A 27,325-nucleotide genomic window follows, 5' to 3' on the forward strand; every position below is an offset into this window, starting at 1 on the left:
GGCACACCGCCTTCCTAGGAGATAATTTCTCAGATTCCCCGAATGTGATGTGAAGAAGATGCGAAGTTAACATAAATAGGAAGTCTTTTATTTAAAATTTTTTGAAAAGCAACCACCGGAGGGACCGGAGGCTCAATTACAGGAAAACCAGAGAGGCCTAAATCAGCGCCTGACAGACGAATGCGCTGGGGGCTAGTCCTCGGGTTGGCCTGGGGGCTGCGCGCGCAGTGGAGTCTGCGTGCGCTAGTCCTGGGCCCCGAGGCTTGGGCCCCGAGGCTTAGGCATACCGGGGAGCGGTCGGCCCAGGAATCAGCGTCCGGGATGAGAGTGGGATCCCGTAGGACGCCAGCCGAGGGTCTGTAGGAGAAGGAGGAGGAGTCAGGGCTCTGGCCCGCCCTCTTCGCGTAGCCTCTGGCTCGGCGACGGGGCCGTAGGCCGCGCCCGCTCCTCCAGCCCCGCCGGCGGGGAGGGGTTTCCCGCGACGCGCCGGCCCCTTTCATCCAGGAAGTGAAAGCGACGTCGGGGTCAATGAAAATAAACGGGGAACCCGGGGTGGAAGGAAGGCGGGCTAGAAGGAGGGAGCGCTCGGCAGCGGAAACGCGAACGGGAGGCCGGCCGGGGTCGCGATTTTGCTGCCGCCTCCTCCGGGGCTAGCCCGGGGATGTCTGCGCCCACGTCTCGAGGCCCCCGAGCTCCACGTAGCGGCCGCCGTCCCGGCCTTTGAGGGCCGCCACGTCCCTGCGGCGCGCGCGGCCTGTGGGCGGCTCGGTGCCGGCTGGGGGCGCCGGGGGCGGGGCCCGGGCGGGCGGGGAGGGGTTGCCCTGGCTCTGCGTTTCCCCCATCACTTCGGCCGGCGCTGGGCCGGGAGGATGCGCGGCGCAGGGCTGTGAAGCATGGAGGGGGTTCTCTACAAGTGGACCAACTATCTCACGGGTATGATGGGGTCGGGTGCCCCGGGGGGCTGCGGGGAGAGGGCTTGAGTGGGGTGGGGTGGGGGGCTCCGGCGGGCAGGCTGAGGAGAAGGCGGTCAGGGACTCCATCATTTGCCTGCCTAGGGGACCCCCCAGCTAAACAGGCTGTTTGGTTTCCGGGTTTAATCCCTCTCTCTGTCCCTTGTAAGTACCTATCTGGCTTCTTGAGGGGATAGTTCGAGACTACGCACCATCCTCCTGAGGGTGGGAAGTGTACCTGACCACTTCTTTGCCTGTGTAATAATATATCTGGTTCCTCCTCTAGCTTCCGGGACCATTCTTACTCTACACACGTTGTTGCAATCTCTGTCTTTACTCACACTTAAGTATTCTGTTAATAACCGAGTTGTTGGGATATAAGACTGGAATGAACCCTTTAAGAGCCAAGTTTTCGTTTTAAGAAATATTTTCTTTATATCTTTTAATTTTGTTTAGCAACACGGTTTATTTTAAAAGTTCTCTTGTTGAAGTCGTTCGAGCACAACAAGCAGGATTTTGGAAGCTGTTCCAAGATAATATTCTCTTAGAGGTTGATTGTCAATGAGTTATGCTTGGGCTTTGGAATTCAGTTAAGTGTGTGAGAAATTGTGGGAGAAAGTACAGGGTACAAGAAGGTGGATCCGGCAAGTCAGTTTCACTTGTGAAGTGGATTGAAAGGAATAACTCCAAAAAGCTAGGTGTTTCTGCAGCAATGAGAGACCAGCAGGGAAGGGGCCTTTTCAATGACACCCAGTCTGGCTTATTAAAAAAGACTTAAATCTGAGGTGTAGTCCTATCCCTGCTATCAACTAATGGTAAGAACAAATCATTTTTTCTCTCAAGATCTGAGACTGATAGTGCCAGGGTGATCAACTAGTTTATCCTGAAGGTGTTTTCCAACTCCAGAATTCTATGATCTCATTAAATTAGAGGAAAGAGAATGGATTTAAAGTGTGGTTAAATGGCAAACAGGTATCTTGGTTTAGTGTAATAATAGGCCAATCTTGATTTGCTGCCTGCTTGTTCACTCAGCCAAAAGTAATTGTATGGTAGGTTCATCTTGTGTACATCTAACCTTGTGCAAAATCTGCACATAAACACTTTTTAAGACATAACCACCGAGCTACAGTTCTCTTTTTTTTATTAATTGGAATGCTAAAGACAGTTTTATAGCAGCAAATGCTTTATATGATACATAGATGTCTTGTTGCATTAAAATGTCACACACTTTATTTCTATAACATGTTTTAAGAAAATACATGATGCAAATTTTTTATTACGAATTTTCACATGGGCAGTTGTGAGAACAGTTATACTGTTGAGTTTAACTTTGAGACACTAGCTACTATGTTTTGAGATGCAAATGATCATCTCATTGCAAATATGCGTAAGCATAGTGGCTTGGGAGTTCATGTGAGAAACCTCTTATGTGTAGCCTGGAGCAATGGGTGATTACTAAGATGAGTCATAATTTATTCCTGGAACTAAGTGCAGTCTTAGTGACCCTCTAGCTGGTTAAGCTTTTAACCTTGTATGCTGAAAGTTTATATCTTTGTAGAGCATTTAAGTTGACTGCTAGTATGGTGCATAGAAGCTTGATAAAATGAAATCTTTTATTTGGAAGAACTCTATTTTTAATATTTAAATTTGGCTCAGTGGCATGCTTATTATTACTTTTAGTTCATCTTAGGTCAGAAGGATGAGTGACTGTTCATACTGTGATCTTCAAGGAACCTTCCAGTTCCATGACAGTGTTCTTTAAGAATCCTTTGTAGAGAATAAGAATTTCAGAAACATTTGATAGTTTGAGATTAGAATAAATGTTTTGGAAAAAAAAATGTGTTTTGAAAAGGTAGTAAAAAAGGGAATACTATGAATCTTTTTTACAGATATAGTCTTCATATATATATGTGTGAATCAGTTAAGAGATGATTTTATTAATTATTTCTTCAACAAGGTATGTAGAAACGGTCATTAGCAGTCTTAATTAGATTAATATATTTAACTATAGTCACCTCTCAAGTTGGTACAAATTCTAAATGAATCATTCTGCTCAATATTTATTTGAAAGAGATACTGAATCACAATAATGCAAGTTTAGAAAATCACAGTTTGTCCCATAAAGATACTGGACCTGGGGTAGAGGAGTGTATTTTCACTATACGCTGCTTATAATTTGTCAAGCTGAATTGATGTTTGGAAGGAAACCATTTTCACCATTTCTATGCATGCCCGATACAGTATACGCTCATGGATGTACTGTCTCTCTACTCATGTGTGTGCTGAGTCGCTCAGTTGTGTCTGACTCTTATAGTCTATAAGAGTCATATAGTCATATAGTCTATATGGACTATAGACCACCAGGCGCCTCTGTCCATGGAATTTTCAAGGCAGGAACACTGGAGTAGGTCGCCATTTTCTCCTCCAGGGGATCTTCCCAACCCAGGGATTGAACCCACCTCTCCTGCATTACAGGAGGATTCTTTGCCACTGAGCCACCTGGGAAGCCCCATACTCTCATGGGTAACAGACAGTATCTTAATTTTCTAGTATTTAATCATCCATTCAGTCAATCACTGTTTTTTTTTTTTAAATCACCTGGTATGTGCCAAGCGCCTTTCCTAGGTTCTGGGAATGCAGTGATGAACAAGATAAAGTTCATGTACCAATTTGCTAGGCCTCATTAAGGAATATAGTGTTTCATAAAAAGAATTTTCCAAGCATCTGAAACCTGGTTTTGGATATCCATCCCTCTGAACGATATTACCACGTTCTCTACTGGTGAAATTTAATCTTTTTATGATGACTCAGCATTGTCACTTTGAAAGTGTAACCAGTAAAACCTTTTAGGGAGGTGAGTCCTGGGTCTATATCAGGGTTTAAGAATGAATCCCCTATCTGTCTCTGTCTTGGTACTATTTGACCCATAAAAACTGAACTGATTAATATAGCAGGCAGTGTCTAAAGTGACCAGGCTGAATGGTGATTTAATAATCACAGAAAGAACAAGGGCAGTCACACTGCCTCCAGCATCGTCACCATGTTATTAATCAGTGAACTATTGTAAATCAGTGATGCTTGATAAGATTTCAGGGAACACTTGATTTTGATTGGAAAGAGTGGAAGTTAAGCTTCAAGGAAAGCCCTCATCCTCATCCCCATCATTGCATTGGAGCCAAATCTGTGATAGTTGTGTACTGTAGCACTGAATAAACACTAATTAAATGAATTATTTTCAGTGTCTAGCATTTCTGCCTGTGCGGTGTAATGGCAGGGCAAAGAGAGAGGAGTGATGGGAATCCATGCTCTCACCACAGGGTAGGCAGCTTCTCTGTAAGAGACTGGAATTCTTTCAGCACTCACTGTGTGCAAGGGGGTTGGTGGTGTTGTTATGGCTGTTGTTCAGTTGCTAAATTGTGTCCGACTCTTTGCAACCCCTGGATTGCAGCTCGCCTGGCTCCCCTCTCCTTCACTGTCTCCTGGAGTTTGCTCAAACTCATGTCCACTGAGTCGGTGATGCTCTCTAACCACTTCATCCTCTGTCTCGATCCCCTTCTCCTGTCCTCAGTCTTTCCCAGCATCAGTCTTCTCCAGTGAGTCAGCTCTTCGCATCAGTTGGCTGAAGTATTGGAGTTTCAGTTTAACATTCAGTCCTTCCAGTGAATATTCAGGGTTGATTTCCTTTAGGATTAGTTTGAGCTCTCTGCAGTCCAAGGGACTCAAGAGTCTTCTCCAATACCACAATTTGAAAGCATCAGTTCTCTGATGCTCAGCCTTCTTTTTGGTCCAACTCTCACATCTATACATGATTACTGGAAAAACCATAGCTTTGACTATATGCACCTTTGTCAGCAAAGTGATGTCTCTGCTTTTTAATATACTGTTGAAGTTTTTCATAGCTTTCCTTCCAAGGAGCAAGTGTCTTTTAAATTTCATGGCTGAAGTCACCATCTGCAGTGATTTTGGAGCCCAAGAAAATAAAGTCTGCCACTGCTTCCACTTTTTCCCCATCTATTTGCCATGAAGTGATGGGACTGGATGCCATGATCTTAGTTTTTTTGAATGTTGAGTTTTAAGCCAGCTGTTTCACTCTCCTCTTTCACCTTTATGAAGAGACTGTTTAGTTCCTCTTCACTTTGTGCCATTAAGGTGGTGTCATCTGCATATCTGAGGTTATTGCTGTTTCTCCCAATAATCTTGATTCCAGCTTGTGATTCATTCAGCCTGGCATTTCATGTGATGTACTCTGCATATAAGTTAAATAAGCAGAGGGACAATATACTGCCTTGTCATACTCCTTCCCCAGTTTTGAACTAGTCTGTTGTTCCATGTCCAATTCTAACTGTTGCTTCTTGATCTGCATACAAGTTTCTCAGGAGACAGGTGAAGTGGTGGTTTGGTATTCACATCTCTTCAAGATTTTCCACAGTTTGTTGTGATCCACACAGTCAAAGGCTTTTGTGTAGTCAATGAAGCAGATGTTTTTCTGGAATTCTCTTGCTTTCTCTATGATCCAATGAATGTTGGCAGTTTGATCTCAGGTAATTTCATCTGCCTTTTCTAAACCCAGGTTGTACATCTGGAAGTTCTTGGCACATGTTCTTGTGAAGCCTAGCTTGAAGGATTTTGAGCATTACCTTTCTAGCATGTGAAATGAGTGCAATTGTACCATAGTTGAAGTTCTTTGGAGTTTGCCTAGGCAAAGTGTTTTATAGTAGGGAGGAAGATCACATTGCAGAATTAGACAGCTGGATGGCACCTGAGAGGTCTTGTTCAATCCATTTATTTTGGAGATTGGAAATTTTTGATATTTATTGAGATGAAAAGATTTTTCCCAGATTATTCAACTAGAGGGCTTCCCAGGTGGCTCAAGAATCCGCTTGCCAAGGCAGGAGACGTGGGTTCAATCCCTGGCTTGGGAAGATCCCCTGGAGAAGGAAATGGCAACCCTCTCCAGTTTTATTGCTTGGGAAATTCCATGGACAGAGGAGCCTGGTGGGCTGCTGTCCATGGGATTGCAGAAGAGTTGGACATGACTTAACAACTAAACAACAGCAACTCAACTGAAAAATGAAAATAGAACTGGAACTAGCATCCATATCTTCTGTTGCTTTTTCCATTCCATAACTCAACTCTCATTCCATTAGAAAAAAGGAGCAGTTTGTGTTGCACTCTGTATGTAGAGCGATTATTAAAGATGGGTCTGATGGATTGTTGAAGAGAAGATTGTGAGGCAGAATAAAGGGATCATTCCCCATACTTATGCTGATCTAGAGGATTCTCCAGAAATCTCTCCCAACAAAATGGAGATTGATGCAAAAGTATTTTGGGCAGATCTTGGCAGTTAAAAATTTCATTGTTAGAATGTTATTTTAGAATCAAGAAATAACATGGATAGCAAATTTTGTCATCCTAGTATTCAGTGTGATGAATGTAACTTTACCGATCTTTTGTTATTTATGGTCTTTGTAGGTTGGCAGCCTCGTTGGTTTGTTTTAGATAATGGAATCCTGTCCTACTATGATTCTCAAGATGACGTTTGCAAGGGGAGCAAAGGAAGTATAAAGATGGCAGTTTGTGAAATTAAAGGTAAGCGAACATATTGAATTAGATGAATCTGAAGTTAGGTAAGTGATAGTTTCTTCAGCATACTGCAAAAAGAGGAGAAAACCAGGTAGGTATTTTCTAGTGCCATTTATCTCCATATCATTCAGAAATGGCACCTAGTGTTGTTAAGCACAAGTTTTTTTTATTTCTCCCTCTATAAAAATATTTAGACTTGAAATTCAAAGTACAAGTGTTAGTCTTCCAATTTGGAGTTGAATAACAATTTCTTGTGGATGCCACTTTAAGTATCCATGGTAAGTCTACAAGTGTATTTGATTTTTTTTTCCCCCTCATTCTCATTGAAAGGTATTGTAAAGATTGGAAGCTCAACTCAAAGAAGATGAGGCCAGCGAAGTAGATTTGTGAAATGTGAACTCAGAGTTGTAAACGCTGGTTTTTTGCTGAGCTGCAGATAAGCTCTTCAGGGTTATAGAGATGTTTTCCTTTTCTTCTTTTTTTATGATCTTGAGAGTTTCCGAGAGTACTATCAGGAATGTTGTAGGAAGTCCCTCTAGTGGAATTTGTCTGATGTTTTCCCCATGATTACACTGGGCTTATGGGTTTTAGGGAGGAGAATCACAGAGGTAAAGTGCCATTCTCATCACATCGTATCAGGAGTACTTGCTATCAACATGATAGCCCACTTTTTTTCCCCAAAGTATAATTTCTGTTTTAATTTTTTTGAAGAGGATGGTTTTTTATTCAGTGTAAAAGGACTTACATGGGCTTTGGTGCAGGTCATGGGGCAGCTTCAGCAGGTCTAAACTGGGGTCAGGGGTGTTTGGTCCATCTGAGCTTCACGAGAATGATTCCTGACTATCTGGCTGTGACTGGCACAACTCATGCAGTAATGTAGTTTCAATGTAAGTACAGCTGGGGAAGCACATAGGCATAGAACACTTGCTGGGGTCCAGCCTCGGCAGGATCCAGGGGATACCCTCAGGATGAATGGCGTCGGCGAGAGAGAGAGAGACACGTGAGACCAGCCTTGATAGGTCCAAGTCTCAGGATGACGAGAGAGAGAGAGACCAGAAGGGGGTGTTTGCAGCAGAGTCTGGCAGGGTCTGGCAATCCTTTATTTTTTACCATAGCTTTTATACCCTAAGTTAGTACATTTCTAAGGGGAAGATAGTTTAACATTACATCAGCTTGTTCTTCACGAAACCAGGGTGTTTTCTGCATACTTCTTTGTTTATGAGGGTCTTGTACATTATCTTCTGGCCTTGGGGCCTATTAACATTTTATGCAAGTCAGGTGAATGTAAACCTATTTTCTGTTTCTTTGGTGACCTTAACTGAAAGGTAGCAGTCTCATAGAGCAACAGTACAGAGTAGAAGTATAACCTTGTTAATACAAAAATTAATCCTTCTGCAGAAGTTGTCAGTTGCATTTATCTAAGAAGTTTACCCCACACTGACTTTACGACTTTGGTGAGGCAGCTTCTGCCTAGCACTCCTGGCTGACAATTAACAACCATTTCATTGTTACCACGCTAGGGCTAAGTTCTTATTTCTCTAGATCTTTAACTATATTAACAATGGTTTCTGTAACACAACCTTAGCACATTAAAAGCAAAAACACAGCAGGCAAAACACCACAGCAAGCAAACGTCAACCCAATAACCACCTTTAGAATAATTTTTTTTATGTTTTCTAATAGGACTCCTTCACCCTCAAAAATGCTCAATGTCTATTAGGGCTTTTATATAATCAGGTTCTTTATGCTATTTTATGATTATGATATTATAAGTAATCATGCATATTAGTACCAAGGGCATAAATGCATTTGGCTAACAAACTACCAGCAAAGGAGTTTAAATTAAAACACTCCTTTCACCCTGGATAATCTCATAAAATACCACCACCTGGGAAACTTATTGATTAAAGTTCTAAATTGATTATTTTTTTTTTTTTTTCTAAATTGATTCTTATTTGGGAAGAGATCGGGGAAGGCCGCCTGCCTATGTCACAGAAATTAGGGGGTAGTCTATTGAGGCAGGCATCAGAAAGACAGATATTGTCTTTAAGGTGAGCGCCGGGGGCAGCTTTTCGAAATCCCTGAAAACCTGATCTGCCTTGCCTGTCGGGCTTTCTCCTCGTGACCTTGTCATGGGTGGGATCTCGTGAGCTGGCTTTTCGAAACCCCTGAAAACCTGATCTGCCTTGCCTGTCAGGTTTTCTCCCTCATGACCTTGTCATGGGTAGGGTCTCGTGTGTTGGCTCCGGGCAAACACTCGCTTCTGAAATGTCCTTGATGGCTGCAGCCTCTACTGTGTTTTTAGTGATGAACTTTTGAATGGCCTTAATGGTGTCCTTGGGTACACATTGGGCAGAGTTGGTGCAGTGAATAGGCTGCACATGGCTATAGCCCTTTTAGACATGACTGTTTCTTCTTTTCTTGGTCATCTTGGAAGTTAGGACCTGAAAGAGCTGACACATTACTGTTGACGTTAATCTTGACCACCTGGCTGAGGCAGTGTCTATCAGATTTTTCTACTGTAAAGTTAGCTACCCCCCCCTTTTTTTTTTTTTGCATACTGTGCTTTTTCAAAAGGGGAGAAATAAAGCAGTTTAAGTCCTGCTATAATTTTCATAAAGGAAGGTTTTGTGGACCGTTGATTCATTTGTGTGTGTAGTTCAGGTATGTGGGGTGCAAGCAGGTAGGAGAGAGCAGACAAAATGATAATGAAAAGTATTGAATTTTTCAAAGAGAATTGAAGGAAAAGATAAAGCAGTAGAGGAAGGAGTGTTAAACCATACAGGGGTTCATGGCTACATAAGATATAGAAACACTTCACCCCGGTGGGACTGTTACATGCGTAGTCCCTGAACTATATGAGGTGTAATTTTTTTTTTTTTATAAATCACACAAGAAAAGCACATTCAAAGCATGAATTTTTATTTTTAAAATGATGGTTTTATTTAATCATATTCCTCAGATTTGATTCCAAATGAGATTCTGACTCTTGTCAGAAATCAAATTACATTCAAAGTTCAAAGATTTGACAACCTTAAGGATATTTAAAAGACTGTTAGTGGCAGAATTCTAAGGCAACTCTAGAACTTTTTAAAGTCATGGCAGTATTTTTATTGTCCTTGTTTGTTTAAAAAATAAGGCATATAAGTGGGTATAAATCTTCAATATTCAGTCTTATGAATGCCAAAGTACTAAATACAATTGTGTAATTACCACCCAGATCAAGAATTAGAATATTGTCAGCATTCCAGATGCTGGGATAATAATCATGTTTCCTGAGCCACTAGTCTCTCTAAAAGGTTGCCATTAATCTGACTTTTATCACCATAGATAAGTATTGTCTGCTCTTGAGCATTTTATAAGTGGAATAGATCAGTATTTTTGTGTGTGTCTGGCTTCTTTAACTGAACATTATGTTTGTGAAAGCCATCTAAGTTGTTCTGTGTAACAGTCACCATTCTTACTGATGTGTAATATTTTTATTGTGTGCTTGTCCCACAATTTGGCTCTGCATTCTAGTATTGATGGGTGTTTGTTTTTTCAGTTTAGGGACTGTAATAAGTAAAGCTGCCATAAGCATTCTTATGAATTTGTTTTGTTGAACATATATATGTGTTTCTGTTCGTATATATCTAGAACTGGAGTGGAGTTGCTGAGGGAGGCACTGAATATTCATACATTCAACATTAATGGATATTAAAGAAAATGTCCTTTGTTTTGGCTCCTCCATGAGGCATGTGGGATCTTGGTTCCCAGATCAGGGATTGAACCTGTGCCCTCTGCATTGGGAATGTGGAGTCTTAACCCCTGGACTGCCAGGAGGTCCTAGAAAATGTTATTCTTGACCTTTGTTAAAATAGTAAGGTACAAGGAAGCAAACTTAGCGATGTAGAGAGCAAGCTAGTATTTACCAGTGGGGAGCAGGGAGAGAGAAAGAGTAAAATAGGGGTAAGGGATTAAGAAGTACAAACCACTGTGTATGAAATAAATAAGCTACAAGGATGTATTGTACAGCCAGGGAATGTAGCCAATACTTTATAATAACTATAAGGGAAATAGAGGAACTAAAAGGCCTCTTGATGAGGATAAAAGAGGAGAGTGAAAAAGCTGGCTTAAAACTCAGCATTCAAAAAACTAAGATCATGGCATCCAGACCCATCACTTCATGGCAAATAGATGGGGAAAAAGTGGAAGCAGTGACAGATTTTATTTTCTTGGGGTCCAGAATCACTGTGGACAATCACTCCTGCCATGAAATTAAAAGATGCTTCCTCCTTGGAAGAATACCTATCACAAACCTAAGCAATGTATTAAAAAGCAGAGATATCACTTTGCTGACAAATGCCCGTATAGTCAAAGCTGTGATTTTTTCCAGTAGTTATGTACGAATGTGAGCGTTGGACCATAAACAAGGCTGAACTCCGAATAATTGATGCTTTCGAATTGTGAATTGTGCTGAAGAAGACTCTTGAGAGTCCCTTGGACAGCAAGGGACTGATTGATCAAATCAGTCAATCCTAAAGGAAATCAACCTTGAATATTCATTGGAAGAACTGATGCTTAGCTGAAGCTCCAGTACTTTGGCCACCTGATGGGAAGAGCCGACTGATTGGAAAAGACCCTGATGCTGAGAAAGATTGAGGGCAGGAGAAGGGGGTGACAGAGGATGAGATGATTGGATGGCATCACTGACTCAACGGATATGAGTTTGAGGAAACTTGGGAGAGTGTGAAAGATAGGGAAGACTGGTGTGCTGCATTCCTTGGGGTCGCAAAGAGTCAAGACACAACTTAGTGACCGAACATCAAGATATCCAAGAATGGTCTTTATAAGTAGAATAATAGGATAACTAAACTTTTGTGGCACTTATTTGCCATAGTACACTGAGCATCTGGTCAGTATTTTCAGTAATTGATCATCTAACCTAGGGCTTCTGCCAAACTTTCTGGGCCCCTCATCATTTGACTCCACTCAGCTTGTGTATTCATGAATATATCATTATTTTGTAATCCAACACAAGGCTCTGTTTAGGCCTGTCTCCTGATATCCTTAGTACATATTGTGTTCAGTTCCTTGTCTAGGCCTTTTCTTGTGCTATTTTTCTCTTAACCAAGTTCTGCTGTCATCAGATCCTTCTTAAGCTTTTTCACTTTCTGCTGCTTCTTACTTTTCGTTATCATCACACATGATGTCTCTGTATCAAAGAGTTCAGCATTTCAGTGCTTTATTTTTACCGTATTAGTTTGTTGGCTAGATAAAATTATTTCCTCTGTTAGAGAAAAGACACCTTTCCCCCCCTCTTCTATCTTTCCCTCTACAAGCACTGCTCTGAGCAGAGTAAATATTTGTTGATTAATTACAACATAACATAGATTAATCTTACAGCAAAGATTGAGGATTGGCTCAGTATAATCCTTGGCTAGCTTGCTTTTTTCTGAGATCCAGGGTGGGGGTAGTGTAGGAGAGGAAGAGGAGGGTGGAGAGGAAGCAGAGATCTTCAAAATGCTCATGTTTTCCCAGTTATTATGAGATGCTCATTGGTTGAGGACTGTTGTTCTGATGGAAGGTTACTTTAGTTGCCATTTATTGCACTTTATCTATATGCCAAGCACCATCCTAGGTCTGGGTGGGAGGTGGGGAGTGTTCCAAAACACCCACTGCTTTCAAAGAAATTAGTTTTAAAAGAAGTGTGGGAAGTGTGGCAGTGGTACAGGTGGTCCCAAGGGAGGGAGTTCTTAGCTCTCACATTTCAGTAGTTAATTTGTTGGCTGTTTTCTCTTCATGTGCTGCCACCACTTGACTGCCCACTTGGGTATATGTGAGAATGGTGGCTTGGAGGGTGCCCCTGGAGGGCCCCTTAGGGAGGTGGTGCTGCCTGCATCTTGAATCAGGGTTTGTTGTTTTAGGTCAAAGTTTTAACAGTAAGTGATGATTTGATTTTCCCCAAGTTACTTAAGTCTGTGACTGTATCTCGCCTTTGTTTATCATCATAGTCCATTCAGCTGACAACACAAGAATGGAATTAATCATTCCAGGAGAGCAGCATTTCTACATGAAGGCAGTGAATGCAGCTGAGAGACAGAGGTGGCTGGTTGCTCTGGGGAGCTCCAAAGCCTGTTTGACTGATACAAGGACTAAAAAAGAAAAAGGTAACTATACATTTTTCCTTCATGGTGAAAATATTTTCTTAAACATAAATGTGAATTTTTATGTTCACTTATAGTAAATTATTCCAGAGAAATAATCAGAAATGTTGATCTGTGTACATAAATGTTCATTATAATGAAAAAATCTCTAAATATTGCCAAGGTTTACATTTAGGGGAAAGGTTCAGTAAACTATATAGTGCTTTTGTAGGCTGATATATTATGTAGCCAGTAAAATGTTTAGGTGGAATTTTGATGATGTGGGGAAATGCCCAAAGTCATGTGATAGTTAATTAAAAAGAGCAATATTCAAAATTATGTAGCCATTCCTTGGCCAGCTCAGGAAAAATATGTAAGTATTGGTCAAGTTCTTACCTTTGTAAAGGGAATTTGTGGGAAAAAGACTCACTTTTCCCTTTATGCCCTTTGACTGTACCTTTTGACTTTACCCTGTTCACATATTGCCAGTTCAAAAGCAAAGCGCGGGAATTCCACTGCAGTCCAGTGGTTAGGACTTGGTGCTTTCACTGCCGTGGCCCCAAGTTCAATCCCTGGTCTGGAAACTAAGATCCCCCAAGCCTCAAAGCCAGGCCAAAAAGAAAAATAAAAAGCCAAGCAAATAATTTATGGTGTTAGTCCAGTTATGTGCAAATATAATGTGAAAATAATAACAGTTTTTATATCTTGGTTGTGAGATTGCAGGGTTTTTTTCCTATATTTTTTTATTATATACTTTTTGATTTTCAAAAATTTTCAGAGTATGTATTACTTCTATAATTAAAAACAGTAGAAGTTATTTAAATTGGTGAAAGCAACTAAATGTGGATATTGAAAAATGAAGGCTAAGGGTTGAATTTAAACAGTTTTCAAATATATGGAAGAACATCATGGATAAAGTATGGCTAAGGGTAGGATAAGAGAGAATGAGTAGTCAAAATAGCCAAAAGATAGAAACAGCCCAAATGTTTATAGTTGGGTGAATGGGTAAGCATAGTATGATATGTACATATGGTGGAATTTTATTCAGCCTTGTAAAGGAAGGAGATTCTGATAAATCCTGCATTGATGAGTTTTGAATATACGCTGAATGAAATAAGCCAATCACAAAAGGAAACATATTGTATAACTCCACATCTGTGTCTTTGTTTCATAGAGACAGGAAGAATGGTGATTTCTTGGGATTAAGGGAGGGGGAAAAGGGGAGTTAGGGTTTAATGTGTGTTGAGTTTCATTTGGGGAAAACGAAAAACTTCTGGAGATGGATGGTAGTAATGGTTGTATAATAATGTGCATGGTCTTAATGCCATTGAATTGTATATTTAAAAATGGTTAAAATAGTAAATTTTGTTATATATATGTGTGTGTATATATAATATGACTACAATAAAAAAGAAGGAATGGCCTTAAACTTGGGTAGAAATTAACTTAGGTTAAATGGGCAGATAGATCCGAGCTGCTTTGACCCACTCTGGCTACAGGGCCTTTGTGACCAGCGCCACAAAGCAGTGGCCCTGGCTCCAGGAGTATGGAGAGGCACCAGGATCGACCGTGTGTGCTCCTTCTCCTTTCTCTGCTGCTCACGCATCTGCTTAGAAGGTATTGGTAATCGAGGGGCTAAGATCATGGCTGATGTTTAGTGTGTCTGGAGATAAGAAAGAAAGAAAAGTAGGTTCTTAATTAAAACAGATTCTTAAAACAATATTATATGAAAATGAAGCTGTGAAAGGAATAAAAAAAATAAATGCTTATATAGAGCAGTTTAACAACATAAAAGTTAAAAGCTTCTGTATACTGAAATACAATTCAAAATACTACAGATATTTTTCAAGATCTGTCAGCTTTCTTTCACTTTTCTTTATTGTATTTCAGTATATAAAGTGAAAGAAAGCTGACAGATCTTGAAAAATATCTGTAGTATTTGAATGGATGAAAGATTGCTATTTTTAATGCATAAGAACTTTTACAAATTTTCAATTTATATATTATTAAGAGAAAAACAAAAATCAGAACTGGAAAAAGGAGCGTAAAGGACAAGAAAAGCCAATTTACAAAAAAAGAAATACAAGCACTTATTAAATGAAAGATGAATAATGGAATGGAAATATCCTGTATAAGGCATTCACTGTCATCAACCCATCTCTGGAAATTAATCTACCTAAACTTCATGTCAGATATATGACTGCCAGCTTTTTCTAGTTATCTAAAAAGATGATGTTTCCTCAGGGAAAAACTTTACATTCTGTTTTCAAGATCTCATCCCTCCTAAGCTATAGGTGCTTATATCTATTGCCTTACTTTTTAATGATTCCATTTTGTTGCTTAGCCCCTAAAATATGAAAATGATCTGTTTGAATGTTTGCATGTGTTCCTTTCAGAAATAAGTGAAACCAGTGAGTCTTTGAAAACCAAAATGTCTGAACTTCGCCTCTACTGTGACCTCCTAATGAAGCAAGTTCATACGATCCAAGAATTTGTTCACCATGATGAGAGTCATTCATCGCTCAGCATAGAGGTATATCCAAGATGATCCCTTCATGTCTGGTTATGCGTTCCTGCACACGTGGTGGGTGAGCACCTCCACATGAGGTGACCGAGGAGCATTTTCAAGACAAGTTATTCTCAGCGTCAGACCTCTTGTACTGTAGACTGTCTGGAAACGGGTATGATCTTTTAGATTTGGCCTGTATAACCAGAGTAAAGCGGCAGGCAGCACATTTTCCCAAGGAGTCAAGGCCTGACTTTATAGCCAGTTGACACTTTGATAGTCGGGGTGGGGAAGAAGCGTTACAGCCTCTGTTCCTAGACGGACTGCATGAGTTCACTGGACAGCTGCTGTGTTCTTTCTTTTCTAATGAGGTTCTAGCTTAGCTATTGAGGGTTAATAATTTGGCTTTATAAAAGAACGTGAAAAAAAATCCCCTTAGAGCAGTGGTGTAAGACTCAAAATTCAGATTTATGAGACCTGGCTGTGAAGTAGGCTCATTCTTTCTGATAAAGTAGGACAGTGAGCCTTCCTGCTCTCTGGGTGAAAGGCCAGCATGGTTCCCAGTTCCCTTTTGCCAGACTTGGGAGAAGTGGGACACAAAACCTGCCTGCTTCTACTGTGGCCTTCTCCTCCTGGGGAAGGATCATGGCAGTTGTCTCTGAATGCAGGTATGTTAAACTTGAAGGCACCTGCTGCTTCATTGCAGGCTTTCAGAGGCAGGTGCCCTTGCATCTGCTCCAGTGGCCCAGGGACAGTGTCAGGGACCCAGTCTTGTGCCTTCCTTCCACTCTGCCATTCTCGCTGTGTTGGTTTTTTCTCCTCATGCTGAGCCTTATATGCTACTGCAAGGTCTCACAGAAGCAGGAGGCAGTGGGGTGGCCATGGTAGAGAGAGTCTCAATTTGCTATCCTTGGCTTTTATCAGAGAAAATTCCAGAACCCCAGCAGACTTCTCATTATCTTTTTAGTCTGAGTCAGTGGAAAGTAGGAAAAATGAGTATTTGACAAAGGATCATGGAATCAATGTGACTGACTTATACCAGTCTATATTCATCGCCCAGGGGCAGGACACTCTGCTGTTTTAAAAAAAACCTTGGAGTTTGTATTCTACCAAGGGAGAAATGGTATGATAACGTGCATGGGGTAGGCATGAATCCTGCCTGCCTCTTAAGTCATCATCATGGTATTCCACTACTGTGATCACCTTTGGAATTCTGACACTTAGAGGCTTACAGTCTAGGTTAGGTTTTTTAAGATAAATTTTTGTACACAGTTTTTCAATATGATGCTTGGTTTAAGTGTAACAGTTACTTTTTCATGGAGTCTAATTTCATATATTGTTTGCCTGAGAGACAGATAATTTTTATTCATTCATTGATTTAGTTTGCTAAGGTAATGTATTTTAAATAGATTTGAACATAATCTAATAAGGTGCCCATTGAAGGTAATGTTTATTACTTGATTATAAGATGGTGTATGAATCCACATAATTGTGTATCAGTCTGTTCAACTCTTTGCATATTATTTTTCAGAACATGAATGAAGCCTCTTCTCTCCTTAGTGCCACGTGTAATACATTCATCACGACGCTTGAGGAATGTGTGAAGATAGCGAATGCCAAGTTTAAACCCGAGATGTTTCAGCTGTCCCATCCGGATCCCTTAGTTTCTCCTGTGTCGCCTTCCCCTGTTCAAATGGTTGGGACTTGGGGTTTTTCTTCCAATGATATTGCATGTAGCTTTGTTTTTGTGTTTATTTTTAGGGCTGGAAACTGGCAGTGGGAGGGAAAGAGTCAAAAGGTTGAATTTCTTTTGACTGTACTCAGCTTTTGTATGGGAGCCTCTCAGTTGACGGGCTCAGTGTGTGCCAGGGTCCTGACCCCCTCTCCTTGGAAGGGCTATGCCATTTACCCCAGCATACCAGGAAAATATAGAACTCTGGGGAGCTGTGACATTAAAGATTGGGGAGCATGCTTCTATTTGGTAAAAGCACCGCAAGAAGGTGATGACTTACTTACAAGGGGTTAAAATTAAGCAGCTCTTTGAAGGAGTTGTAAGAGTTTGAAACACCATGTTTCATGGTGTCATGAAACACCATGACAGTATTTTGTAGTCGGCACTTGGATTTGAACCTTCCAAAGAGGCAAGGTATTTAATCTCTCTGGACTTTATTTTTCTCATCTCCAAAATACATGTTATTTTTACATCAGAGGAGATCTAACCTGTTTAAATGTTAGGCTAAACATTAGGTTCTTACTCTGAACAGCAAGGACTCTTTTTGCCAAGGGTGGTGGCTTCATTGAGCTTTTCAATGTAATAAACTTACTCAAGCATGCTGTGGGGGAACTTGGAGATGACATAAGTTTTGATGAAACCTTACATTTTTTCAAATCAAACTATTTTCATGAGCCCTGGCTTTTATTTAGCAGTTACCTGAAGGCTTAATTGTTGGCAGAAATAATAAGGTACAGCTTATTCCAAGATTTTCTTACCCACCAAGCAAATTTAGTCATATGAGAATTAGTAACAATTATTACTTACATTTATTTAGCTCGTGGGTGCATACTAGGTTGCTTCACTCGCGTCCGACTTTGCAGCCCTATAGACTGTAGCCCACCAGGCTTCTGTGTCCGTGGGCTCCTGCAGTCAAGGCTACGGGAGTAGTAGTATGGGTGCTGTGCCCTTCTCCAGGGGATTCTCCCGACCCAGGGGTCGAACCCGCGTCTCAGTCTCCTCATAGCAGGAGTGCCGCCTGGGAAGCCCCACTGAGATCATAGTTTTCTAATTAGTTTATGGTGGACTAACAGCATCCTCCGAGATAAGTATACCATGAAAGTGGGTTTTATGGCCCAGATTGGCCTCGGAGTGTTAGGTTAAGTTAAACAAATTGGGTTTCTCTGTCATAGGACTTCTTAGAACCTCTTTTATGCTGAAGTGCATGTGAATCTCCGAGGAGAGGTGGTGTGTTTCTGAAATTTATTTGATGATTGAACCCTTCTGTGTGTTTTTAAATAACAACTCACAGGATTGTGGCATTTGATAGAATGCAGTTTGACAGTGTTGCTTTTTAGAGCAATTTTAGGTATACTGTGAACTGCTAAATGACATTATAATTGAACAGAAAACCCTAATCTTTTGGGATGGATGTAGTGTGTTCCTGAGCTTGATATACAAAGGGTACACAGTACTTTTTTTTTAAGGTTTCAATTATTTTTTTATAAGGTATTTTGTTTTATAGAGTCAAATATAAAGAAAACACCTCAGACCTACCTAATTACTGCATCGAACTTCTGAGGAAAATGCTTTCTGTTATAAATGTTCTATAGTCCAGAGAGGTCATATGTGTATTTTATGTAAACCATAATAACTGTCTCTTTTAAACTAAAGTCTTTTATCAGTGGAAACATACAAAAAATCCAATAAGTTAATCTAGGAAATATTGGTTAGAGGCCACTTATTTTTCCTCACTGTGCCATTTTACTTCATTCTTAAAGCAAAAATTGTGGCTTATGGTAAATAGTTCTGGAGACATAGAATAGAAAGTAAGGTCAGATAGTCTTCAAGGGGAATTTTTTTTTCTATTTTTTTTAAATGACATGAGTAAATGAAAAAGCTGAAAGATTTGAGAACTCCAAAATTAACTTGATCTTTATAACTGCTTAGGATAATCTCATGTCTCTCTTTAAATTAGCTTGCATTCATTTATATCTCATCATCATGGAAGTTTAAACACTTGTCATTTTGATCCATAAATTGAGTGATATTTGTAGTGGGAGTATTGCTGGGTGTGTAATCCTAAAGGAAGTGATTTCCCTTAAAGGAGCTGTTAATGTCCAGGTGCATCTTTATTTTAATCATATTAAGTATCCCTGGACTACAAATTAGATGGGTCTTAATTTTCATGTCAACAGGGATTTCTCAGAGCAACTGTAGAAGGCCTTTACGTAACACAGCTGTTAGACTTGAACTTACTTCTAAGACTTTTGAGCTTCTGTATTTAAAGCAACCATCCTTAGTTTAAATAAAAACTTTGTTTTTTTGCTACCTCGCTAAACATTGAAATAATCTACTTAGCTGCCTCTGTCTTTTTGGTGGAGTAGTTAGATTTTCTAAATTATGTTTTGTATTTTTCATATTAACTTTCTGATGAATCAGATTTTATTTATTTATATTTTAAGTATATGATTTTAGAAACCTAGTTGAGGCTTAGGGTTTCTCTTCTGATTTCGTAAAAGACTTGAATTATTAATGCTGTTTTCCATGAAAACCACCCACACTCTCGAACATCTGTGTAATAGCTACCTGAATAATGAATGGCAAGGAGAAGCTCTGTCTTTTAAAAAAAGAGACAGAGAGAGACATTTATTAGACTGTTTTCTTTTCTGACTTTCTAAATACTTCTTTTCATCACAAATAATGTGATATTTTTTTGAGGGGGCTAGTTAGGTATATTGTTTTATATATACTTATATATATGTGTGTGTGTGTGTGTGTGTGTGTGCATGCATGCTAAGTTGCTTCAGTTGTGTCCGACTCTTTGCAACCCTATGGACCATAGCCAGCCAGGCTCCTCTGTGCATGGGATTCTCCAGGCAAGAATACTGAAGTGGGTTGCCGTACCCTCCTCCAGGGAATCTTCCTGATCCAGGGACTGAACCCATGTCTATTATGTTTGCTGCATTAGCAGGCGGGTTCTTTACCACTGATGCCACCTAGATACATATATAAAATAAAATTTGGTTTTTAATATTGAGAAAATAATCGAGCATGTTTTTGTATGCTTTGAGAAAGATTTCAGTTATTAGTTACTAGGGAGAAAGCTTTATATTGTGCTAATGTTACTTGAGTCTGTAAAAAACAAATTTTGGGGGGCAGCTATCTTTTCTTTGAGTAAATTTATGTTAATTATCACCACCGTAATAATATATTAGAGCTGTCTTATTCTACTTGACCTATAATTAAGTTTATTTTCTTTTAAAACTTCTAGATGAAGCGTTCTGTTAGCCATCCTGGTTCTTGCAGTACAGAGAGGTAAAAAAACCTTTTCTTTTGACCAAATTCTCTCAAAATTCTACCTACCTAGGGAAATTTTTTTGTCTTTCATAAATTGGAATGTAAACTCTGTACGGGCAGAGACTTGTTCTGCTTTGCTCATCATTGTTTCTCTTACTGCTTACTATAGAGCCTGGCCCCACTAGATAGTAAAGAGAAATAATGAGTGAATAAAATAGCCAGTAAGTAAGCAACTTGCCAGCTATCATTTTTTAAGCTGTAAATTATAACAAGTGATGGTAAATAGAAGTCTATTTTCACTGTATTAAGGCTCCAAGCTTAGGCTTATTTTACTATAGTTTATTATAGAATCATATATTTGTTCTGAGCTGTTTTATTTGGAGCTAAGGCTGTTACTCAAAAGAGAGAAAAAGGAATTGATATTTTAAAGTATATATTCATATCAGCACATTTAAAAAATTTACCTTTTTGATCTTGCCAGTATATCCCATGCTATTATTCTTAGCAGATAATATTCTTTTGAGTTGCTATGGTTGTCTTATTGGTTCTTTGAAAAGTGATGAAATTATAGTGACATTAGCATTTATGTCTCTACATTAATATGGGGTAGAGGCAAAAAGTGGTTATTACAGGATTATATGAAATCATGTATGTGAAACTTTAGAAATTTGTAAAGTACTATAGAATTTAATGAATCTTTCAGTAAATGTCTATTGAGTGCTACCAAAAAAAAAAATAAATGCTGAGATCCCTTATTATTTTGTCACTATTTTTCCCCCCTCTCATGATTATGTAATTGATTGAACTATTATGTGCTCATAGGAGTCCAGTGTTGTATCTAATTCTATCAGGGAATGAAATATTTCACCAACTGAATTTTCCAGAAAAATAAAAGCTTGATTCCTTTAACAAAGTTTTATTTTTTTCAAATTTTTATTTTTATGATTGAATTTTTTGACCTGTAATCTTATCCATTTTGCCTTATTAAATATACAATATGAGTCTTTAAACTTTATTTTTTCTTGGTGAATCAAGTTTGTCATTACGAACAGTAATGTTGGGCTGTCATCCAGTGACAGTGCTATTGAGTGGTGGTGATTTGCTTCTATGTTGAATTTTTTAGTTTGATTTTTCTAGTTTTCTGGTTTTCCAAATTGATTTGTGAAAACTAGTTTTTCTAGCCTTCACTTGCTGTGTTTATCCACTTTTACTACTTACTATGAGTGAGTTGGCTCCTAGCACACTCCCATACTGCTGGCCCATCCCTTTGCTCTGCTGTTTTAGATTGGATATGGGTGACACCAGATACATACACTTGTGAAGTCTGTAACTTTTAGTTTTCAAATACTTGTTAACCATAAGACATGTTACTCTCTAGCTGGACCTTCCTCTGTAAAAGAAGTCACTTCATTGTACCTCTCTTCCTTTCAGTTTGGCTCAGAGGCTGTATTCCCCAGCTTAACAGCTGGATTCTAAATGATTTGACTTGTTTATGGTCTGACCTCTGAAGGAGTAGAATGTTGCTGAAATTGAACTTTTGAGTATAAAAACAGTTCCTGTTTCATTTAAAGAGAAGTCATTGAAAACTGCAGTTAAGTTGAGGGTGTTTTCATTTGTTGGAAGTCCTTAAATCTTTTTATTTAATTTACAGGAGTAGCCACTCTATAAAAGAACCAGTGTCTTCACTTCACCGACTCTCCCAGCGACGCCGAAGAACCTACTCAGATACAGACTCTTGTAATGATATTCCTCTTGAAGACCCAGATAGTAAGTTAGAAAGGGTATGACTTTCCCTTTGGCCTGTTCAGCAAAATAGGTGTGGGCTCTGTAATTGTTGAAATGAAGAATACTGGCAGTGAATAGGGTCAGTACTAAGAAGTACTAAATATCTCTTTGTAAATGCTGTATCTTAGATTTACACATGTAATATCAACACTTTTACTCCCATTGCATTTTAGTAATTTCTTAGTAATCTTATATTCCCACTATATTTGCATTTAAAAAACATTTTAGAAGGAAGCATAAATTGTGAGTTGGATTCTAGGGAAAAATAAAGTCAAGTTCTAAGTTCAGAGAAAAATAAATCAGCATTGTTACTTAAATAATTTGAAATGGCCAAGGTAAACAATTTTTTTCTGGTGGTGATGGTGAATTATACTAACATTTATTCCTGTGCTTTTTTCTTCCTTATTATTAAAGAGACAGTATACTGTGATTGAATAGGAAAGATTTTGTGATTTATGTTAAATTTAATTATCTTTTTCTTCGGAGGAGAAGCTTTGAAAGTCTGTCAGAATATGTACTTAGACAGTAGTGACCATGATTTCCAGTGAATGCAAATATGGTATAATTATTACAACTCCATTAATAGACTTTTGCTTTCCAAAGTCTTTACTATTTCTCCATGAAACATGTGGGGTAGAAATTACATACTATTCTCAATTAAGGAACAGGTTGTGTTCCAAGGGTTTATTTGTAAGTCAGCTGCTTGGAACAAGATTTTATTTCCCTTATGGAAATGAAATGGTGAATGATAGTTAGATTCTTTAGACTGCATAGAGGAGCCCAGCTAATTTATAGTGTGGCTGAAATGAGATGAAACAATGGTGTTGGATTTCTAGTATTTGATTATATTGAAAACATTCATTAACATAGAGTTGTCTGACTTAATCAGAACATTAAACAGGTTTAATTAGAGGGGAAAGTGAAGTTGATGAAGATGGTTGAGATTCTAAAAGGAACTGCTGCTCACTCTGAGATCTCAAGAAGTTGTTGCCATCTTTTTTCCTTAATGCCCATTTTTCTTACAGAATTAGTCTATTTATTGATGTAGAACACTACTATGTACTCATTATCATTTTGAATTTAAGTTGGGGCAACAAGTGAATAAATGAAAGAAGGAAACGGATTGAGTAGGGGAAGGGTATGGGAGAAAGAACCTTACCTAGACCAGTTTAATACATCTTCGAAGTGATAAGAGAAAAAGGGAGATGGTTAAAGAGGTTAAGTATGGGGAAAAAATGTCACCTGAGGCAAGTTATATACATTGCGATTTACCTTCCTCTTTCTGCCTTTAAAAATACATGACCCTTTTCATCTAGAGCTTATGAAACAGTTTTGTACTCCCTTGTACTTTTTTTTTAATTCCGTTTCTCTTTTTTAAGGGTGTCATTTTCGCTTGTGATAGCTAAATTAATTTTTTAAGCCAGCCATTTTTCTTAGCTGTCTTTTCTTTTAGAACCTCTAGTTCTGAATTGTTGAAAACTGTTTTCATAAGATCTAGGTGTAAATGGCTTATTCCATTTAACAATTCAGCTGTTAAGGAGTGTAACAAAATTAGTTATACACCCGTGTATGCAAACCCACACACATACCTGCATTAATATTTATATGCACATGCATTAATCTTTATATACATATATATATCTCAACTCTTTAAAACTTTTTAAAGTTGGCAAGTATAGGATAGGTCAATTTTAGCCTTAGATTTCTTTCTTTTTACCCTAAAATTTAGTGTCCCAGTTAGCTGACAAAGCAGAGACTAATACAAAGCATGTGTTAGTTCTGTTTCTTAGAAAGTGTGGGCTTCCCTGATACTCCGTTGGTAGAGAATCTGCCTGCAGTGCAGGAGACCCAGATTCGATTCCTGGGTCCAGAAGGTCCCCCGGAGAAGAGATAGGCTACCCACTCCAGGATTCTTGGGCTTCCCTTGTGGCTCAGCTGTAAAGAATCTGCCCGCAATGTGGGAGACCTGGGTTCAGTCCCCAGGTTGGGAAGATCCCCTAGAGAAGGGAACGGCTACCCACTCCAGTACTCTGACCTGGAGAATTCCATGGACTGCATAGTCTGTGGGGTTGTAAAGAGTTGGACGCGACTGAGCGACTTGCACTTTTTAGAAAGTGTACTGGGCAGATGGACAGTCTTAGTTGAAAGTCTTTATGTCACCACATACTTTCCCTTGAGAGATGCAGCTACTTCTTATTAACGAGATTTTTAAAAATTTATAAATTTTATGTTAAATTAGAAATATGTTCATGTGAAGATGAACAGGCCATGCCAGTGTGTTTCATGTGCTCGCTTGCAGTTGCAGTACTAGTTTTGTGAGCTGTATCCCAAATGGAACTATGAGAACTTTCAGTGAGAGGTACCTAGTCAGCCTTCCTCACAAAGTCTTGCGATGCTTTGCTGTATACCTGAAACTAACAAAACATGGTAAATCAACTATACGCCAATAAAAGCAAACTATTAAGGAAAACAAAGCCTTGTGATGAAAAGACCAAGACCTGAGTTAGTCCTCGTTCTTTTGTTACCAACTGTGTGATCTTGGGTTAGGCCTGTGGTCTTTTCAGAACTTGGTTTCTTCACCTAGAAAATCAGGAGGATGCCAGCAGCATTAAAACGATAAGGCTGAAAAAGCAATAGTTAATTAGGACTAAATTCAAATTCAGCAATCCTTATTGATTACTCCATTATGTGTGAACCTTGGTTCTAGCAATGAACAAAACAAGTATGTCTACTACTTCAGATAGTTTCATAACTTCTTATGAATTTTTCGGTTTCTCCTTACAACTGCCAGTATTATAAAAGTTAGATTTTTACTGTTTTAGGCAAACCATCAAAAGCTTAGCAGGAAGCTACAGGGATTTTATGTCCCTGAAGCGAAAATGTTCTTTCACAGAGGACAGGAGTTATACTGGTAGGATGTTTAACTTTTTAATCAATTTCTTAATAGGACCTGTTCACTGTTCAAGAAATACACTTAATGGAGATTTGGCGTCAGCAACAATTCCTGAAGAAAGCAGATTTATGGCCAAAAAAAAATCTGAATCAGAAGATCCTCTTCTATCGTTCTCTTCCTGAGGAAACGGAAGTGTCCAACTTCCACTAAGTATTGCTATGCAAAAGCTGCTGTAATTAAACTATGTTATAGGGAGTAGTTTTTCCCTTAGGATTTCTCTGCACTTTATAGAATATTGTAAAACAAACAAAAAAACAACCCACATACCTTTGAAGTGTATTTTATCTTTATATAGTTTATTTGCAAGAGTATTTTCCTAATAACTTCACAGTATGAATGTGCATCTGTTTTTTTCTTTTTTTTTTAAACAAATGATGGTGTAACATTTTGACATCCATGAGGACAAATGTAGATATTTTTCTAAAAAACTGTGAGGGACTGACAGCTTAGTCAGTGTGTATTGCAGCTTATAAACATGAAATCTTATAAATCTAAGGTTTCAGTTTGACAGAAGTGTGATATATGTAACTTGTGCCATGGACCAAATGGTCACTTTACCCCAGCTGAAATGAGTTACGGTTGCAGCTTGATGGTGTTTGTATTATATTCCTTTAAGCAAAAAGGAAACATTTAATATTCGAGATATTTTTACCCCAGATACTATGACATTGAGGATTTTTAAAAAACCAGACTGTGCTGTCCTTCATATATGAAGTTGACACTACTGATTTATCAATACCAAATGTTGTGTTAAAGTATTTAATTTTTACTTATTTATTTTTCTGTTGCATCAGAAAAAAAAGATTGCATCCTAACTTTTATGACCTACCAAATTTAAGATGTGTGTGCATTGTTATTTGCATTGTCATAGAAAGAAGTTGATGTTTGTAGGGACCTTGCTCACTTCACCAGAGAAATAAATGACTTGCAATGGAAGAGGATTTTAGTGCTTTTTTCCCAGAATAGACATTATTAAGCTACTGTTGTAAGGTATTGATATTTGCAGCTCTTTAGAATATCTAGACTTTTTAAATTTATGAATATTTATATAAAAAGGAATCTGTCAAGGTGACTGCCCTATGTAACTTGAGAATGGCATTATTTAAAGAACAAATAGCATTTTTTGGTAGTGCCTGTCCATGCCGTCAGTGTTTGCCTTGTAAACTGTTTTTTCCATTCACTTTGGAGTGACGGTTTTGTCCAAGGTTTTAGATGAGGAGCACTTTAAAACAAACTGGTTTGGTGTTTTTAAGTTAATCATATGTTTAATAAATATGTGGTTTTTGCATTCAAACTCATCATATAATACATTGTATTTTTTACATTTATTGCTAGTTTGTCTAATCTTTATCAAATGGTAATAATATTCTTTACTGCTTTGATTTTGTTTGTATATTTAGACCTCATAGTAAATACACAAGTAAGGCATATTTTTAGCTTTTTTGCCTGTGAGCTTAGAATGTTATGTCCTATTTCATTTTAAATTTCTCTTGTAAGTTTATGTGGGAATTGTTTTAAAAGATTTGTTTAAAATATTTTTTAAACAAATTAAAAAAATATTTGTTATTTACTTATTAAAATAAGTCTGTAGTTATCGGCTTTCTTAAGTTTAAAATGGACATAAACAATCTATACACATTAATATCCATTTAGATAAACTGTATGCTACTTAAAGTACTTGAAATTTTAAATAGCACACAGGTCATTAGACTATATTAGGAGGAATCTTTTTCTGCTCATGTTGTACTTCATATGTCTAGTTTGAGAAAAAGTAAGTTTGATAATATAGTAAGTTTTCATGTTGAGTTGAGTTATCAGGTTTTTGGCTTCTTTTTTTATTTTTTGTAATAGGCATGAGTAGTGATAAGACCATGGAGATCAAGGTGCTACTACTGACTGTGGGAGTTTTTCTAGTAATTTTTTTTTTTTTTTTTTTAAATCAATAGGTTTATAATGGAAACATTATAACAAAGCGTTTGAACTCATGGAAAATAAATCCATTTTCTATTGCTTTATCCAAAAATATGAGTTCCTGAACAGTTTTCTGTAAATATTTTTTAAAATAAAATACAGTTACTTCTGACTCATATCATTTTTTCTCCTTGAAGCAGGTGCTTTGAAAAAGTTTGCTGTATTCCTAAATATGGATTTTATTGTGACTGGAACCAACTCATTTGTGAAATCTTTTTTTTTTTTTTTTTTTTTTAGGGAATATCAATGTATCTGGAATTACATAGGTTTTGACCAGTAAGTTGGTATCATGAAGCAAAGCTTCAGGGAACCTTGCATTTTGAGGAGCCCAATGTATTTTAAAGGGTGCCTGACTTTTCTGAATCTTAAGAAAAAGATGAACCAAATAAGAAAAATTTCATAAGAATTTTAGTTTGTGACTATTTTTGTAGTGTCTAATTA

The 27,325-nt window shown here is 38.3% G+C and overlaps 1 protein-coding gene and 1 pseudogene across 1 annotated transcript; one reads left to right on the plus strand and one right to left on the minus strand.

The window, feature by feature from the left end:
- Window positions 1–525: 525 nt before the first annotated feature.
- On the plus strand, window positions 526–26,207 carry PLEKHA3 (pleckstrin homology domain containing A3). Its single transcript, XM_065931829.1, has 8 exons — window positions 526–933; window positions 6,423–6,539; window positions 12,527–12,682; window positions 15,055–15,191; window positions 16,696–16,860; window positions 20,150–20,193; window positions 21,827–21,942; window positions 24,908–26,207. The coding sequence occupies exons 1-8, from the start codon at window positions 894–896 to the stop codon at window positions 25,033–25,035; spliced, it is 903 nt and encodes a 300-aa protein (XP_065787901.1). The 5' UTR covers window positions 526–893; the 3' UTR covers window positions 25,036–26,207.
- On the minus strand, window positions 7,275–8,962 carry LOC136163500 (small ribosomal subunit protein eS26-like; annotated as a pseudogene).
- Window positions 26,208–27,325: the final 1,118 nt, after the last annotated feature.

The sequence above is a fragment of the Muntiacus reevesi genome, chromosome 3 (genome assembly GCF_963930625.1).
Source record: "Muntiacus reevesi chromosome 3, mMunRee1.1, whole genome shotgun sequence".
Classification (NCBI taxonomy): domain Eukaryota; kingdom Metazoa; phylum Chordata; class Mammalia; order Artiodactyla; family Cervidae; genus Muntiacus; species Muntiacus reevesi.